Source organism: Centruroides vittatus, unplaced genomic scaffold, assembly GCF_030686945.1.
Source record: "Centruroides vittatus isolate TY-2023 unplaced genomic scaffold, ASM3068694v2 contig_359, whole genome shotgun sequence".
NCBI lineage: Eukaryota > Metazoa > Arthropoda > Arachnida > Scorpiones > Buthidae > Centruroides > Centruroides vittatus.
Window position 1 is genome coordinate 1095476 of NW_027122182.1, and position 14204 is coordinate 1109679.

The window sequence follows — 14204 nt, forward strand, 5'->3', positions numbered from 1 at the left end:
CTAAAATTTTCCGCATATTTTTTGTATTACTGTCGATATTATTTAGTTATTTGGTCTATTAAAATATTTTACTCCTCCCTATACTTCATCCTGTATACGCCCATTACCTATTCAATTATTCTAAGAGAAGAATGAATGCATAAAAATGAAGATTGTACAGGAATTATTTATATTTTTATTTATATTCTACCTCTCTACACGTGTTAATAAGCGTGTACTTTCTTAAAACAGGGTCGTGGATACAGGAGTAGTGTTGATACGTACGCTAACTTATACCAATTGTACGTATCTCGTTTCATTGTCTGCCTTATTTAATAAGGTACAGAGACGTAGAATACAAATTTTCAAAGAAATATTACCTGATTAATTTTAAAGAAACAGCAAGTTGGAAAATTTAATTGTGTTAGAGTTGTCGATAAGCGTAGGTTTTGAATTTCAATATCAGAATAACTCATAAATAAAAGCGAACTTTTTGTCTTTCTATCTGTTTAACCGTTACTTACCTCAATAAATTTATCATTTTATCTATTGTGAGTAAAATTATGGTGACGTTTAGCTGTAACTTTAGATTGGAACGATGAAGGATAGGCTCAATATCCACGTGAATTCCTAAGTAACGACGATATAGCATAACGATTTTCTCGTAAAATAATAATTATAATAATTCTAATAATAAATAAAGTCGTTAGTAATATAGATTTTTATATAATTATCGAGTAAATATGTGGAGCGATTGAAAATCCTTTAAATATATTGTATTATAAGACACTTAACATATCAAAACACATCTTAACATCTACAATCTCGTATATATAAGTTGGTTAACCGTTGTAAAGATAAATTTCTGTTCTGCTCACATACTTGCATGCCAAATCATACTTTTTTTCGTTAGTTTTGTAAAAGAAAAGCACGTTATAACAATTTATTTGGCCTTTGTATTGTAATAACATGCAAAATTTTATGTGTTCGTGCTATTTATGCTTCCCTGAATGCAAGGCAATTGCTTACCTTAAGTCAATAAAGTTGAAAAATGTATCGTTTTAAGCTCAATTCACATTCAAAAGTGTACGTAAAACACAAGAAACGTTTGCGGTTAATTGGGCCACCCTTAATAATTTACTCCTTTTATTCTATTAATTTTCTTTAATTTTATTAATTAACCTTTAACTAATATTACCATTTCCCGCTATTAATTTCTGTTTTTAAAATTAATTATACTTAATCCCTAAAAGATTTAGAAATGAAATTAAATGAATAAAATAAAAGAAAATAATTAAAATTGTTAAATCAGCAATAAATTAAAATATACTTTTACTCTGTATATATCTGATAATTAAAATATTACCTTAAAAATTGAATTGAAAATATGTAGGCTATATACTGTATATAAATTAAAACATGTATATATGTTAGGTAAAAAGTTCTATACAGTTCAACGTATCCTCACCAAATTTGGCAAGAATATTCTTCGACACCCTAGAAAAATTTTGTAATGGTCCCATCCCACCTTCAACCACCTCTAAAGCCCCTCCAACATCTCTTAAAGTCCCTAGATTAGAGGCTTTAGGAGTGGTTGGCATCCCTCTTAGTTTAATCCCAACAATTTTTTCTGTTTTGCAGTTTCATTATTGTAAATAAACATACAAATTTTAGTTACAAAAACCATAATTTTTTTTTATCACTCCCTCCCAATCCGACCTCACCAATCCCCCCAAAAGTCCAAGCAAAAACGAACACAAGCAGCTGGTATTTACATAAGATAATATTTTTTGTTCGTTTACATTGATATATTTCAGTTATAAACTTAAAAGAAATACAAAATAATAGATAAAACTTACGAAATTTTATTCCCGAAAAATAAAAATACACATGTTCACTTGACATTCGATTTTAAATAATGTGCAAATGACAAGAAGATAATATAAAGAGGCACGACCTTATTTCTGATAAAGTATTTGATGATTTAATGAAGCGATGCTTAAGTATAGAATGCAAGTTTATTATCTCCCACGAAAGATGTATGATACGTAAGAAACGAGCAAAATAAATAGAGCACTAGCCGGTTTGACACTATCACCTACAGATGTCCTACTGCTCTGTGTTGGAGACAGACTATATATGACTGTACGAGGGATCCAAGTACTTGATGTAGTTGTAGCGTGATACCTGCTGGCTGTCACTTTATTGGTAGATGTTTGAGATAATAAATTCTCCGGATCCGCTTTTGGGCATCTGTAGTGCAATCTACAGGAAAACAACACTTCACCCTTATTAAGGTGTTACACTAGTTGAATCGAAGGTGTTTTTTTTTTTATTATTTTATAAAATTTAAAGGGTATACTCACGGATAAAATGCATTCCCACAGTGAGATATTAGATAAGTCATTGAATGGGCCATTAATTCGTGTGCATGCTTACCACACTGATGCAGTAAAGGATCGTTCACGCACTGTTGAAAATGGCTAAATGTGCTATAAAAAATTAATTTTTTTTTTTTAGTATAAAAACTATAAATACAGATGTATTTCTGTATTAAAAACGTGTAATTTACCAACAAATGTGATTTTTTTCGGCCCTTGAATTAGTAACCTGTTCGACCATTCGACGATAGTAAGATCCACAGTTAGCCGCGGCCACCCTTTTGAAGCAAACTGCGTGATCTAGATAATCTATAAATTACATTTCACATTTAATTAACTTTACATAAAATTAACGTTTAGTATCTAATTACAATTTACCTCTCTGATACTTATTAGAACTGCATATAGCGTGAACTGTGCGAACGGTATCTCCGACCGCAGCATTGAATTTCGACTTAATTAATCGATTAGTGCACTCGCTCATATAAGTTCTAACACAATCGATGAATCGGCTCCATAATCTAAAAGAAAAAAATTACAACAAATTAACTTAGCCTACGCGATGAGCCTTCGTATATTTACTCGATACGCTTACTTGCACATGTCTTCCACGTCTTTGATGGCCGTAGGGAACATGTATCTGAGGTCGTATAAGAACGGCTTAACCATCCTCTTACAGCTGTACAGTGCTTCCTTACAGCTTCCATCAGTCGAGGATATTATAAATATAACTATTAAAAAACACTTCATATTGGAGATAAGGCTACACCTATTGAAATTTGGAAATTCCTAATTATGGTCTATTACCTTGTATTAAATGCCAGGCGATCCTAACCAAACTCATGTTGGATATAGCATATCATTTCTGCCTCTTTCTATCAGGATATCCGAATTTTAGTGCGTGCACTGGCCATTAGGTCACCAGCCTCTGTTTCCGTTCATACAAGCGGATATGACGCTAGGTTTAAAGTACTAGCCCACTGACTTAGTACATTTCAATGGTTAACAAGAGTGATGCAAGGCACAATGTAGAATAAGCTTAATTTCACCACTAAATTTACAAAAAAGAGGAGAGTATATTTGTATGAACAGGAAAATCGTGAGAAAGAGAAATTACGTTTGCTATTTAGAAACTATGAAAACTTAAATATTTGCCATTGCAACACCCTTTGAACAGTGAGCCAGTTGAGCCACTCAGATGTACGAAGGAGAACTAACAAATATGGATTCAAAATGTCCGTTTTAACTTACAGAAAGCCTTTTGTGGATCCAAAATGTCCATTTTATTCAGAGAAACTGGTTTAAAACCGTTTAGATTATAGATCCCAACTCTTCGGAGTACCCAAATCTTAAGTTTTGTGAATTACGAAAGTTCTAGACTTCATCATCATAAAATTAGTTTTAAGTGTTACTGATAATTAATGAGTTTGCAACACTCGACAACAGATTATTGCCCGAGGAAGAATGTCAATGACATACTCGAACGCTTCAAAACAGAATATAATAGGAAGTAACCGCCATTGCTCAACCAGAAATCCTATTGATCACTCGTCCAATTAACTTTATAAGTGTTAATATGTACGTTTATAACTTAAAAAATATGTTTAAAAAATTATTTTTATACGAGAAACACTCGACATAAAGAGAAAAAAAAACGAGGTTATCATCTTTAGTGTCAGAACTGGATCACATTTTAGTTATTGTTTGAATCACGACATCCTGCAACACGCTGTATCTGTTCCCTTGAACTGTTTCAAATCACGAAAAGATATCGATTATATAAATTAATTTAAAATAGTTTTTATTAACTTTTTACATAAAAATATATCACACAAGTCGGTGTCTCGCGCACACTTCCATCACAGTTTTCATTCCAACGATTAAACTGAGTAATGACGTTAGAGCAGAACAAGACGAACACATGTCGAGATTATAATTAATACATTTGTAATTAAGATCCCTGTTTAGGCGCTGTAAAGCATTGTCGATTATTTCTCGAGATTCGGATCTACAGTTTTCAGTTGCAACGTCGTCGATACAAAAGACGTACTTCTTAAAGGCACTGTAAACAAAATGATAATTGATGTATGACGTACAGAAAAATATATTGTTAAATATATCTTTAGGCATAGAACACCTAAACTTCTACCTAAGACCCGAGTTTTTAGGGATTTTAGACGAGGCTTTTGTCGAGTAATCGAGATCCAATTATCAGTGGAGGTGTGCCACCTGTGCGTTGGCACAGGGTTCTTTTAGAGGGGTGTAAAGATGTCTTGTTTTGGTTCTCGTCGTCTTACCGGTGGCACGTTACCCTATGGGCAAAGAGGGCAATTTTCTGGAGCCGCCTACCATCAGGGGGTCCCAAACCGATCTTTTATAAACTTATTATTTTAGTAAGATCATCGAAATTAAAATTTGGGACCCTAGATTGCCGGTGTGGCGCAGGAGCAAAGTGTATTGGCACAGCGCACGGAGGTCGCGTAAAAAAAACGAACGAGAATACCGGGGAATCCTCCAAAAATTCTCCCGAAGAAAAATGTTTGAACACTGTACACGGGGCACCCTAATTCAAATTTGCCTGGGCCCCATGAAGCTATAACGCGCCACCGTGTCTTACAATGCTCCCGGTAGTAGCTAGGATCCAACCTTGTACAATATGAAGTATCGTGTGATATAAATGAGGTCTTACTAAGTCCACGCTTGCTTAAAACCTCGAATTTTTACAGATCTCATAGAGGAAATTTTACAAATGTACATAAAAAGGGCCTCACACGTTTCTAGGGCCTCGCGCAACCCAAAAACCACTGCCGAATTTTACATCTAGTCCCTACTTACCAGCAAGCAGTGGCAAAGATATCTTCACTCTCCACCACATTTTCATTCTCGTCGTAATTTCTTCTGCACACGGAAAGCTTCTCTCTATTCTTAATCAAGCACCCCGCGCCCTTTATGGACCCTAAATAATTAAATCGGTAAATTAATTTATAATTAAAAGAAAAAAAAACTCATTAAAACACTTACGTATCATCAATTGATCGTTTCTATTATTAAAATACGTATCCTCTTCTGAACACATCCAACTGAACTCATCCGCTTTATCTAACAGATAAGTGCTTAAATAGATGTTGTATTTCTCTGTACATTTTTCATCTAGTGTCCTCTCGGCGCATCTTTTGAACTGAAAATAATGCCTACAAAAAACGGGGCATGTCACTGATATATACATCTTTCAACTGTTATATTTTATAGTCCTCACCCGCAGCTGTACTCGTCGATCTTCTTGTAATCGTTATGCTTGAAGTAATCCTCTTTACAAGCTTCCATCTCATCACTCATATAACATTTTCGATCCCTCCAGTTCTCTTTAAGTGTATACATTTAAAAAATATATATTATTTAAATAATATAAATTAACCTTATATTCACGAATAGCACCTCTGAACAACGGCCACTGACGGGAACATTAAAAAAATGGCCGCCGTCTGGAAATTATTTCGTATGAATTTTTGCATTCCTTATAAAATGCCCGCTGTTTAGAGGTGGCCGTTATTGAAGGTTCGACCGTAATTTTTTATGTTTAAGATGTATTCGTGAATAGCAGTGTTGTCAAACCTGTGAACAACGGCCGCTGACGGGAACATAAAAAATGGCCGCCGTTCTGTATGTGTTCCCGAAAATTGTCCGCTGTTTAGGGGTGGCCTTTATTGGAGGTTCGACCGTAATTTAGGACCGTAACTTCTGAGAAAAAACTTCTATTGTAATTTTTTTTTAAATTAATTAAAAAACGAACCATTGACTTGTTCGAAGTCTTCGCACACGTTCTTCAGATACTGCCTGACGTTTTCGATGACGTCTTTGCTAACACCGCGTTGCGATTGGCTAATACAGTTAACAGAATACCAAATAAGGCAGTTTAGACCCTCCCGAAAATTCCTGTGTAAAGGGGGAAAACGTTAATTATATAAAATAAGTAAAAAAGAGACAAAAGAAAATTATAAATTACCTGCAATTACTCATAAGTTCGATTGTAGAAAGGGGAGCACCGATAGATCTTCTCTCTAGTGTTATAGATATTAAACACTGCTGTAACTGATCATTCGAACACTGCAACGTGTCTAATTTTGCATAGGATACGCCTGTATAAAGTAAAAATAAAATAATAATAAACACAGGTACGGCTCGGCTACATAAGCTAGTAACATCAGGTAAATTCAAGGACAGGTAAACGTATAAGGCGTTTAAACAAGTTAATATCCTATAGGAGAACCTTTTAAATGGCATAATATACTTACTGAAACCCAATAGAAAAATCAATGTTTCGATGTATGCCATGTTTACTCACGTGTTCATTATTAAAAACCCATAAACACGAGAAAAATGGTGTTCATGTTGATAGGTTACTTCCTCATTCAAGAGCGCAGGCGCAGATACGTAACATCAACCTGCTTTTTATTTAGTAACCGGTATAAAGAGTAACGTTAGAGAATAATAACGCTTATCGACGATAGATGGAAGCACTGGAGCGTTTTAAACACGTATCGATGTTTTTAATAAATATTTTTTAAGCTCAGAAAATTATTAATTTAATGCCAAATATAATTTCGATTAAAATCATAATTTATTTGCTATTATTTATTTTTTTCTCGATAGAAAATATATATATATATTAGTTCATTTTAAAAGATTACAACGTGTCGCCATCTGTTGAGCGAAATCGGAACTTGGACACGAGGATAACGACCCTAAACACCCATAGGAGGTCTAAGATAATGCACTTCAATTGATCAACATATAAATAAAAGACTTTCTTGAAAAACGATGAATAGAAAATAATGAGGCCCTTTTTTTCTTTTATTTGATGTTATTTTTTTAAGAGGGGTTAAATCACGCGCTTCTTTTTCTAAAAATTCTCTACTCTGATTGACTCTTGCATAATATTAAATATTATTGTTTCGGCATGTTTAAAACATTAAAGGAAATCATGCAACCGTATTGAGCAATATAACCGATCAATATCAAAGAACAGTAACTTGGGAAGTCTGCCAGACATTACGCGTGGGCTAATTTAGCGATCTGAGACTTATCGTGGGCCAAACAATGCCTTAAAATTCTTTCCAAAGGTTACGGTGTCCTGTTTCCCAGTAGAAAAAAATCTTCCTTTTAAATTCCATATTCTTCTTTTTTACTATAATAAAATTATACAAGATAGAAATCTTTGTTGTTGTTATTGCTCGGATGAATGTGTTTTATTGTTAAATAAATATAAATCGTGCAAACGTCTGCTTCAACACGCTAAAAATCACAAAATTTCCCATTGTGTAGTTATCCGAAGTGCAGTTTGCATGTCTCAATGTCACGTAGAAAGCATAAACACAGTATTTTTTTTTTTTTTTTTTTTTAACTTTCAGACACACAATTTCGAATTCCGAAGTATTTCTACGGATTATTCTTGGCAATTTGCATGGCAAATAACCTTTTAATCAGCGTGACTTTAGACTCTTTTGCATTTAAATACTATGGGAATTAATAAGCCGTACGCTATACTCCCCACGGTGTATGCCCTATTGGGATTAAGCTTTTTTTTAAAGTTGTTTAACTCGTGTACCCCACTTTACATTTAAATACAATATTATGAGAATTACAATGTGTTACCGTAACGGGGGAACTAATACCCAGGAGATGGCGAATTCATTAGGGAATGTTTTCGAATATCGAATCGAAGATATCCCCTAAAGTGTAGTATATCAAATGCGCGAATGATATACATATAAGTGCTTTAAATATCTGAAATGATTTTTATGTTACGATTGAATAGGGATGAGAGTTAGCGCGTGTTAGGTGCGTAGATTTTAGTGTAAACGTGATAACAGAAGGAAATATCACGTTTACACCTAGGTACGAATCGATAACTGGTTAGAAATATAGAGGCTATTAGAGGAAGGTCGGTTGCGTGGCCCGTTGGTCTAGGGGCATGATTCTCGCTTTGGGTGCGAGAGGTCCCGGGTTCAAATCCCGGACGGGCCCTACTTTTCTTTTTGTAACATTCCTTTTGTCATTTATTTTTTTAAATTTATGTATTTTCATCATCGCCGCATAAGACTCGCGTTAAGACGTTTTTATGGATTAATAAACTGCCCTTGTTATTAAAATATGACGCTAGATGGAAGCACCGCGTTTCGGTTTTTTCGCGCGCATTTTTCCCGGCTAATTACACGCCGTTTAAGAGGAAAGAAATGTTTCGAGGGCCGTAAATGGTGGTAGTATGAAAAATATTCCGTCCTGTATCACGTTTAAATGGAGTACAGGAAACACGAAAGAAACAGTTAATTAGATTAGTAAATTTCGGTCAATTCTAGTCGTTATCCATTGTGATAGTAGACGAGACGTGTGAAAGGGTTCACGGTGCATCTGCTTCTCCAATTACATTCGACCAATGCTCCTGCACCCGAAGGCCAAGCCGTACCACGTGATGGGCGAGCGCCATTGAACTCGGCGGGTGTGTTGAGGTAAAGCACGTGCGCGGCAGACAGGTCAGTGGCTGTGTATGTGTGTCTCGACAATACAAAAAAGGGATTTCCCTCCAAAAATCGTTAAGGAACGTCTAGTCCGTAACAGATCGATACACCTATTAATTAATCTTTAATTTAGTAGATGGCGACAGTAGAGTATAGTCAGGCGTTACGCAGACAATTAAACAAGGCCAGGTGTTGGTTAGACCGACAGATGTGGTGTTCTCACTAAAAACGGGAGACGTCTCGGCTGAATGGACCCAAACGCACTCTGTCTCTCTCGCTGAACACCTGTCTGTTATGGAGCTGGGGGGCAGGTGTCCGATCTTGGTTTTTCGAAAACATGGAACACCAAACACAAAAGAAAGGAAAAACCCTAACAGACAGCTGCATTCCAGTAGTGTTAGATCTACTACGCATGCCCTAATCACGAACCCAACAAGGCCACGTGGTCATAGACCTCGGTCTCGACCTTGGATGTTTGGTCACAGATCTTGATTCTCGTTTCTGAATGATATTGATTAAACGCAAAAGACAAGGTGACGTCAATGCAAAAGGTCGAAAGTCGCTTTCTGGTGACTGATCCCCATCGATATTCTCGTCACGTTCCCAAAACCATTGTTTCTTATATAACGAAAACTTATTATCGGGCTTATTCTTTGCCTCGTCATTTAACAGTTCGTTTTACCAACTTTTAACTCCCGATTTATCGATAGATAGCACGTGGATAAGAATTTATAGCGCTTTTTTTTTCTTTTAGCTTATTCCGAGAAAACTCTCTCCTCTTCCGTTTCACCTCTGACATTTCCCCCTCTTCATCCTGCATCACGTGATAAAACACTAGACGGACGCGTGCGCAATATTAAAATCGATATTTTGACGCCATCCCATCGACTGATACACATCGTTTTACGTTTCTCGTGTGTATGTGTAAACCCTTAAATAGGTTAGGGAATTCAACACCAAAAACTCCATTTTTTTGTACAAAAATTCTTAAATATATTTTTTCCTCAAATTTTCTGAAACTTTTTTCTCTTTGTTAAAAAAAATATATATAGAACTTTACAAAAGTTTTCTTCTTCTTCCTCCTCATCTTCATCGTCTCCTCATCCGAATACAAGAAATACTGGCATGACTTTTGCTATTTTTCGATAAAAGTTTTGGTCGTATTTTGGAACTTCTGCCTTATAAATTATCAGGAAATATACAAATTAACAATAATCAAAACCGTATATACAATATGTACAAGGGGCTGAATAAATTAACCATTTATCACAAAAAAGAGTTCTACGAAGCACAATTAGGATCATATGCTTTCTTCGCTTGTTGTCGACGCTTTATCGTATGTCTGTTGATCCAAAGAGCTTCTTCGAGTCGGTTCTAGTTTGGCCGTCATCCAAGGGTGCACCATGATGTCCTCCAGGGTCAAACGATCGTTAGGTACGAGCGACAGACATTTCTTGATTAAATCCTCGCATTCTGTAAACGATTAACAATTATCTAAATGGTACATGGTTCGAGGCAGGGGAATCGCTTCTTTACTGATGATACGATCATACCTGAACTGAGATTCCTCCGAAAGCGGATGTCACCCCTGAGTATTTGTTCGTCATGTTCAAAGGGGATGTCTCCACACACCATGTCGTATAAAAGGATTCCTAGAGACCACACGGTGGCACTGCGACCGTAGTAGCGATTGAAGCGGATCCATTCCGGTGGACTATACACTCGAGTACCTGAAAAGCAAACCGGGTTGAATGGCCGAGCAGGTGGTACAATTATTGATTGGTTGGCACTGTGCCAAAAATGACGTCAGTCTAGTCCAATTGTCCGTCGTCACTTACGAAAGTAATTTTAAATTAAAAAAAAAAAACTCACCGTCAAAATCCGTATACATGGTATCCTTCAGATATGCCCCCGAACCGAAATCGATCATCTTGACTTGCATGGAACGTAGATTCACTAATATATTTTCGTCTTTGATGTCGCGATGGATGACACCCACTTTGTGACATGCCACCGTTGCCTCCACCACCTGTCTGAAGAACATCCGCGAAAGCTTCTCTTCCAAATAACCCTTCTCGGTAATGAAGTCGAACAGATCCTTAACTGGCTCCGGTCTTTCCATGACTATTATAAAAGAGTCCGATCTCTCGTACCAATCGAGTAGATTGATCACAGCTTTGATGTGCCGTACCTTCCGAAGTAAACAGATCTCGAGCGGTACACGATGTCCACCGATCTGTAGAAAAAGAAAAATAATACCAAATAAAACTTCGGAACTGAAACGGGGGGAGGAACTACTTCCGCGTCATCTCAACCTGTCTGACTAGCATTCCTAGCTAGTGACGTCTCGCATCAACAATGTCAACAATGTCAGCCTCAGCACACTACTCCCATTACCGTGTAAATACAAAACAACGTTAAAACGACGGATACAAACTTACCTGTCCCCACTCGGGAACTCTCTCCTTCATAACTTGTTTAATAGCCACCTAAATTGCATTCATACCGTATTAGATGAACGTCTAATATGCAAATTTTTTTTTAAAACAAATAAACCCACTTACCTGGAGATTATCTCGTATTCTCACACCGCTATAAACGGTACCAAAGCCACCTTTACCCAGTATGGAACCGATTCGGTATGTCTTCTCGAACTGCTCTTTGTCGCGACACTTACCTAAAAGTAGTGGTGGGTCAGTCAAGTGTTCATTCAAACACAATTGTTAAAGTATAGCATGTACTCACTTCCAGACTCCTTGTCGTTTCCAGTAGTAGAAAAGACGTTCGATAACGTGGGTAGTTTTCGCGAAAGCATGGTCGAAGATTGTTAACAGGAGAATTCGGAATTTTCAGCAGAAGTGTGATGACCCTACCAAGAGGCATGCACGCCAAAATCACAATACTCTGTCTCGCCTTCTATGACCATTGACCGTCACCCGTCTGGTATAAATGCGCTGTCTGGCGGGAGTTTCGTGCTAGACTACATCACGACTCTGTCTCCATAAAACAGACACGACAGGTAACGTCACAACCTAATTAACACCTATCGATCGTCTAATCTTACTTATATTTTCCTCCTTTATAAATATTTCTAATATCTTCGGGGATTACTTTCTTTTAGTGAGACGATATGACGTAAATGGATGCGAATCGTCACCACGAGGTTGCGAGTAACAAGTAAATTCCTACCCGCCAAAATAGACCAATCGGCAGACGTCTTTCTTCGGTATTTATAGAAAAGGACGAATAACCGTAAAGAATATTTGGATGAATTGTGACGTCGGGCTGTTGTGTTTGGAGAGGGGAGGAGTGCAATGACGTCAACAATGGCGAAAGTTTATCAAACGTAGTCTCTTTCATAAGACACTACGCATTAAATTTTATATTTTTTGTAATAAATACTTAATTTACAAATTTTGTAATATTTTAGAAAATATATATTTATTTATACCCAATTCAAATCTATGTTTATATAAACACGTTTGTTTACACGATATTCATTGCATTTCATCTTAATCACTAATGAGTTCTGTCTACAAACATGTTGACGCAGTGTCTGAGTCTTCGATCACTTTATCCGAAATAATTACATCTTGTCTCATACCCGTTTACTAAAATTGAATTTCCCAAATAAAATAATCCATTTTCCAATTGTTTACATATATTTTTTTCCCCCAAGAAAATTATCGACGGGTAATGTTAAACGAATTTCTTCTTATCAAAGAAAAATAGGAACAAAGCTCTAAATGGGGCCCCTTTTAGCCTACCGGATTGATTACAAGATCTGTATATCTGCCAGAATATTTTGTTTATGTGTTATATACTTAATTAGCTTGTTCTCGGCTCCTGACACTTAACAGCGTATTGTTTGTCCATAACTGCTGATATGCATCAGCATATTTATTTTGTCTATAATCTGCAGCTCTTAAATAACAACAGTTTATTTACACCGGTCACAATAATACACTGACGTGTTCGAATCTTTAACGCTTTTAAATTTGTCATCCGCCTGTGTATTTTTTTTTTATTATTATAATTTTTAATTTAATTCTCTTATACGAAAGCTGCTTAATAGGCAATTTACTCGATCCGCTCGTTATTTCTTTCCCTTCTTTTAATAACATTGTGCGTGTGTCTCTTCTTATTTAACGGCTATTTTAATTGATCCATATTTCTCCATGCTCATTTGCATACAGATATGTAAATTGGTTGTATTTTGGCATATTTAAACGCCGTGTTCTTACAGTGCTTTATATATAGGTAAAGCTTATATTCTTTATTATCCTGTTCTAAATCGGAATCAAAACAGAGTTTCCACTAATGAGTGAAAAAAGGAGGAAACTAGGCCAAAAAAGCAACGTTTTAATTCGGTGCACATTAAAACTGTGATATCTATGAATGGAAACTCATAAAACGCTAACAGATGTTAGCGTGGGAGTCAGGTATACAGTTCAGTAATACTGGCAGCTGTTCTTACCTTAATATCCTACTTTACATCTACCCTTAAGCAAATAATGTAGGATCTAATTGAAGGATATAAGTTTTAACCGCAGAAATAATTTCGTTTTGATGATATTGATGCGATAATTCAATGTCGTTTCTATAGGGAAAAATATGAGATTTTTCTGCCTGGTTTCTCGTCTTATACTTCCTGGTCCATCTGGTAATCGTCAGTTTAAGGAACGATGCTTTTATTCTCTTGACCGAAAAATACTTTGGGCATATGGTTAATCTAGTTAGGCCAATAAGGTCATTTCAATTAACCAACAGGACGGAGGAAAAATGCGTTTATACTTACTGTGCGCAATTTTTTTTTTCTTTTGAAATCTCATCGTCACTCCATTTAGTAGGAGACGAATAAAGGAAACTACAGTTTGGATAAAATCCAAAATTCGCATTCAGTAATTTTGATTAAAGTATCTCTTACATTTCGCGCGTGCTAAAATAATTTTACATCGGGTCTTCCCTATTCTTTTCTTTATATTTCTTATAAATGTTGGCGTAAGTTGTAACTTTGCTTTTTCCCGTCTAGAATCTTAGATAGCCGACCTATACGTTGCCATGGCAACTGGCTGGAATAGAAGTCTCCCCTCTGTCACGTGATGTTCACCTGGTGATCTTTGCTTTAAGTAAAAACAAATCGAATCAATTTGCCTTGAACCCGGCCACCGATTGTGCAACATATTCTACACGTTAATAATTATAACTGCGATTAATGTATTCAGGGAATCTCAATTCGCAACTATTGCATAAAATTCTAAAGAAGTCGAGAACAAAGACGAAATTAACGTAAAGAGTAATGAACTCTAAAAAAAGGAAGGGCACGTGT

General features: G+C 36.1%; 3 protein-coding genes and 1 non-coding gene across 5 annotated transcripts; 1 reads left to right on the top strand and 3 right to left on the bottom strand.

The window, feature by feature from the left end:
• Positions 1–1828: 1828 nt before the first annotated feature.
• LOC136974922 (uncharacterized) lies at positions 1829–4144 on the bottom strand. The gene is made up of 6 exons (XM_067269923.1): positions 3168–4144; positions 2956–3091; positions 2739–2881; positions 2552–2669; positions 2346–2471; positions 1829–2244 (listed from the first exon to the last, which is right to left on the bottom strand). The coding sequence occupies exons 1-6, from the start codon at positions 3202–3204 to the stop codon at positions 2001–2003; spliced, it is 804 nt and encodes a 267-aa protein (XP_067126024.1). The 5' UTR covers positions 3205–4144; the 3' UTR covers positions 1829–2000.
• Positions 4145–6806, bottom strand: LOC136974920 (uncharacterized). The gene is made up of 7 exons (XM_067269920.1): positions 6653–6806; positions 6364–6496; positions 6151–6293; positions 5617–5722; positions 5382–5551; positions 5196–5316; positions 4145–4422 (listed from the first exon to the last, which is right to left on the bottom strand). The coding sequence occupies exons 1-7, from the start codon at positions 6690–6692 to the stop codon at positions 4188–4190; spliced, it is 948 nt and encodes a 315-aa protein (XP_067126021.1). The 5' UTR covers positions 6693–6806; the 3' UTR covers positions 4145–4187.
• A 1506-nt stretch (positions 6807–8312) lies between these two features.
• On the top strand, positions 8313–8384 carry TRNAP-UGG (transfer RNA proline (anticodon UGG)). The gene has a single exon. It is a non-coding gene; the product is annotated as a tRNA-Pro (tRNA).
• A 195-nt stretch (positions 8385–8579) lies between these two features.
• Positions 8580–13119, bottom strand: LOC136974921 (serine/threonine-protein kinase pim-3-like). 2 transcript variants are annotated; one of them, XM_067269921.1, is made up of 6 exons: positions 11621–13117; positions 11440–11552; positions 11317–11364; positions 10748–11111; positions 10429–10605; positions 8580–10348 (listed from the first exon to the last, which is right to left on the bottom strand). In XM_067269921.1, exons 1-6 carry the CDS (start codon positions 11688–11690, stop codon positions 10176–10178), a joined length of 945 nt encoding a protein of 314 aa, XP_067126022.1. In that variant the 5' UTR covers positions 11691–13117; the 3' UTR covers positions 8580–10175. The 2 variants fall into 2 exon arrangements, with proteins under 2 accessions (XP_067126022.1, XP_067126023.1); XM_067269922.1 differs by lacking the exons at positions 11317–11364; positions 11440–11552 and having other exon boundaries at positions 11621–13119.
• Between the last annotated feature and the right edge of the window lie 1085 nt (positions 13120–14204).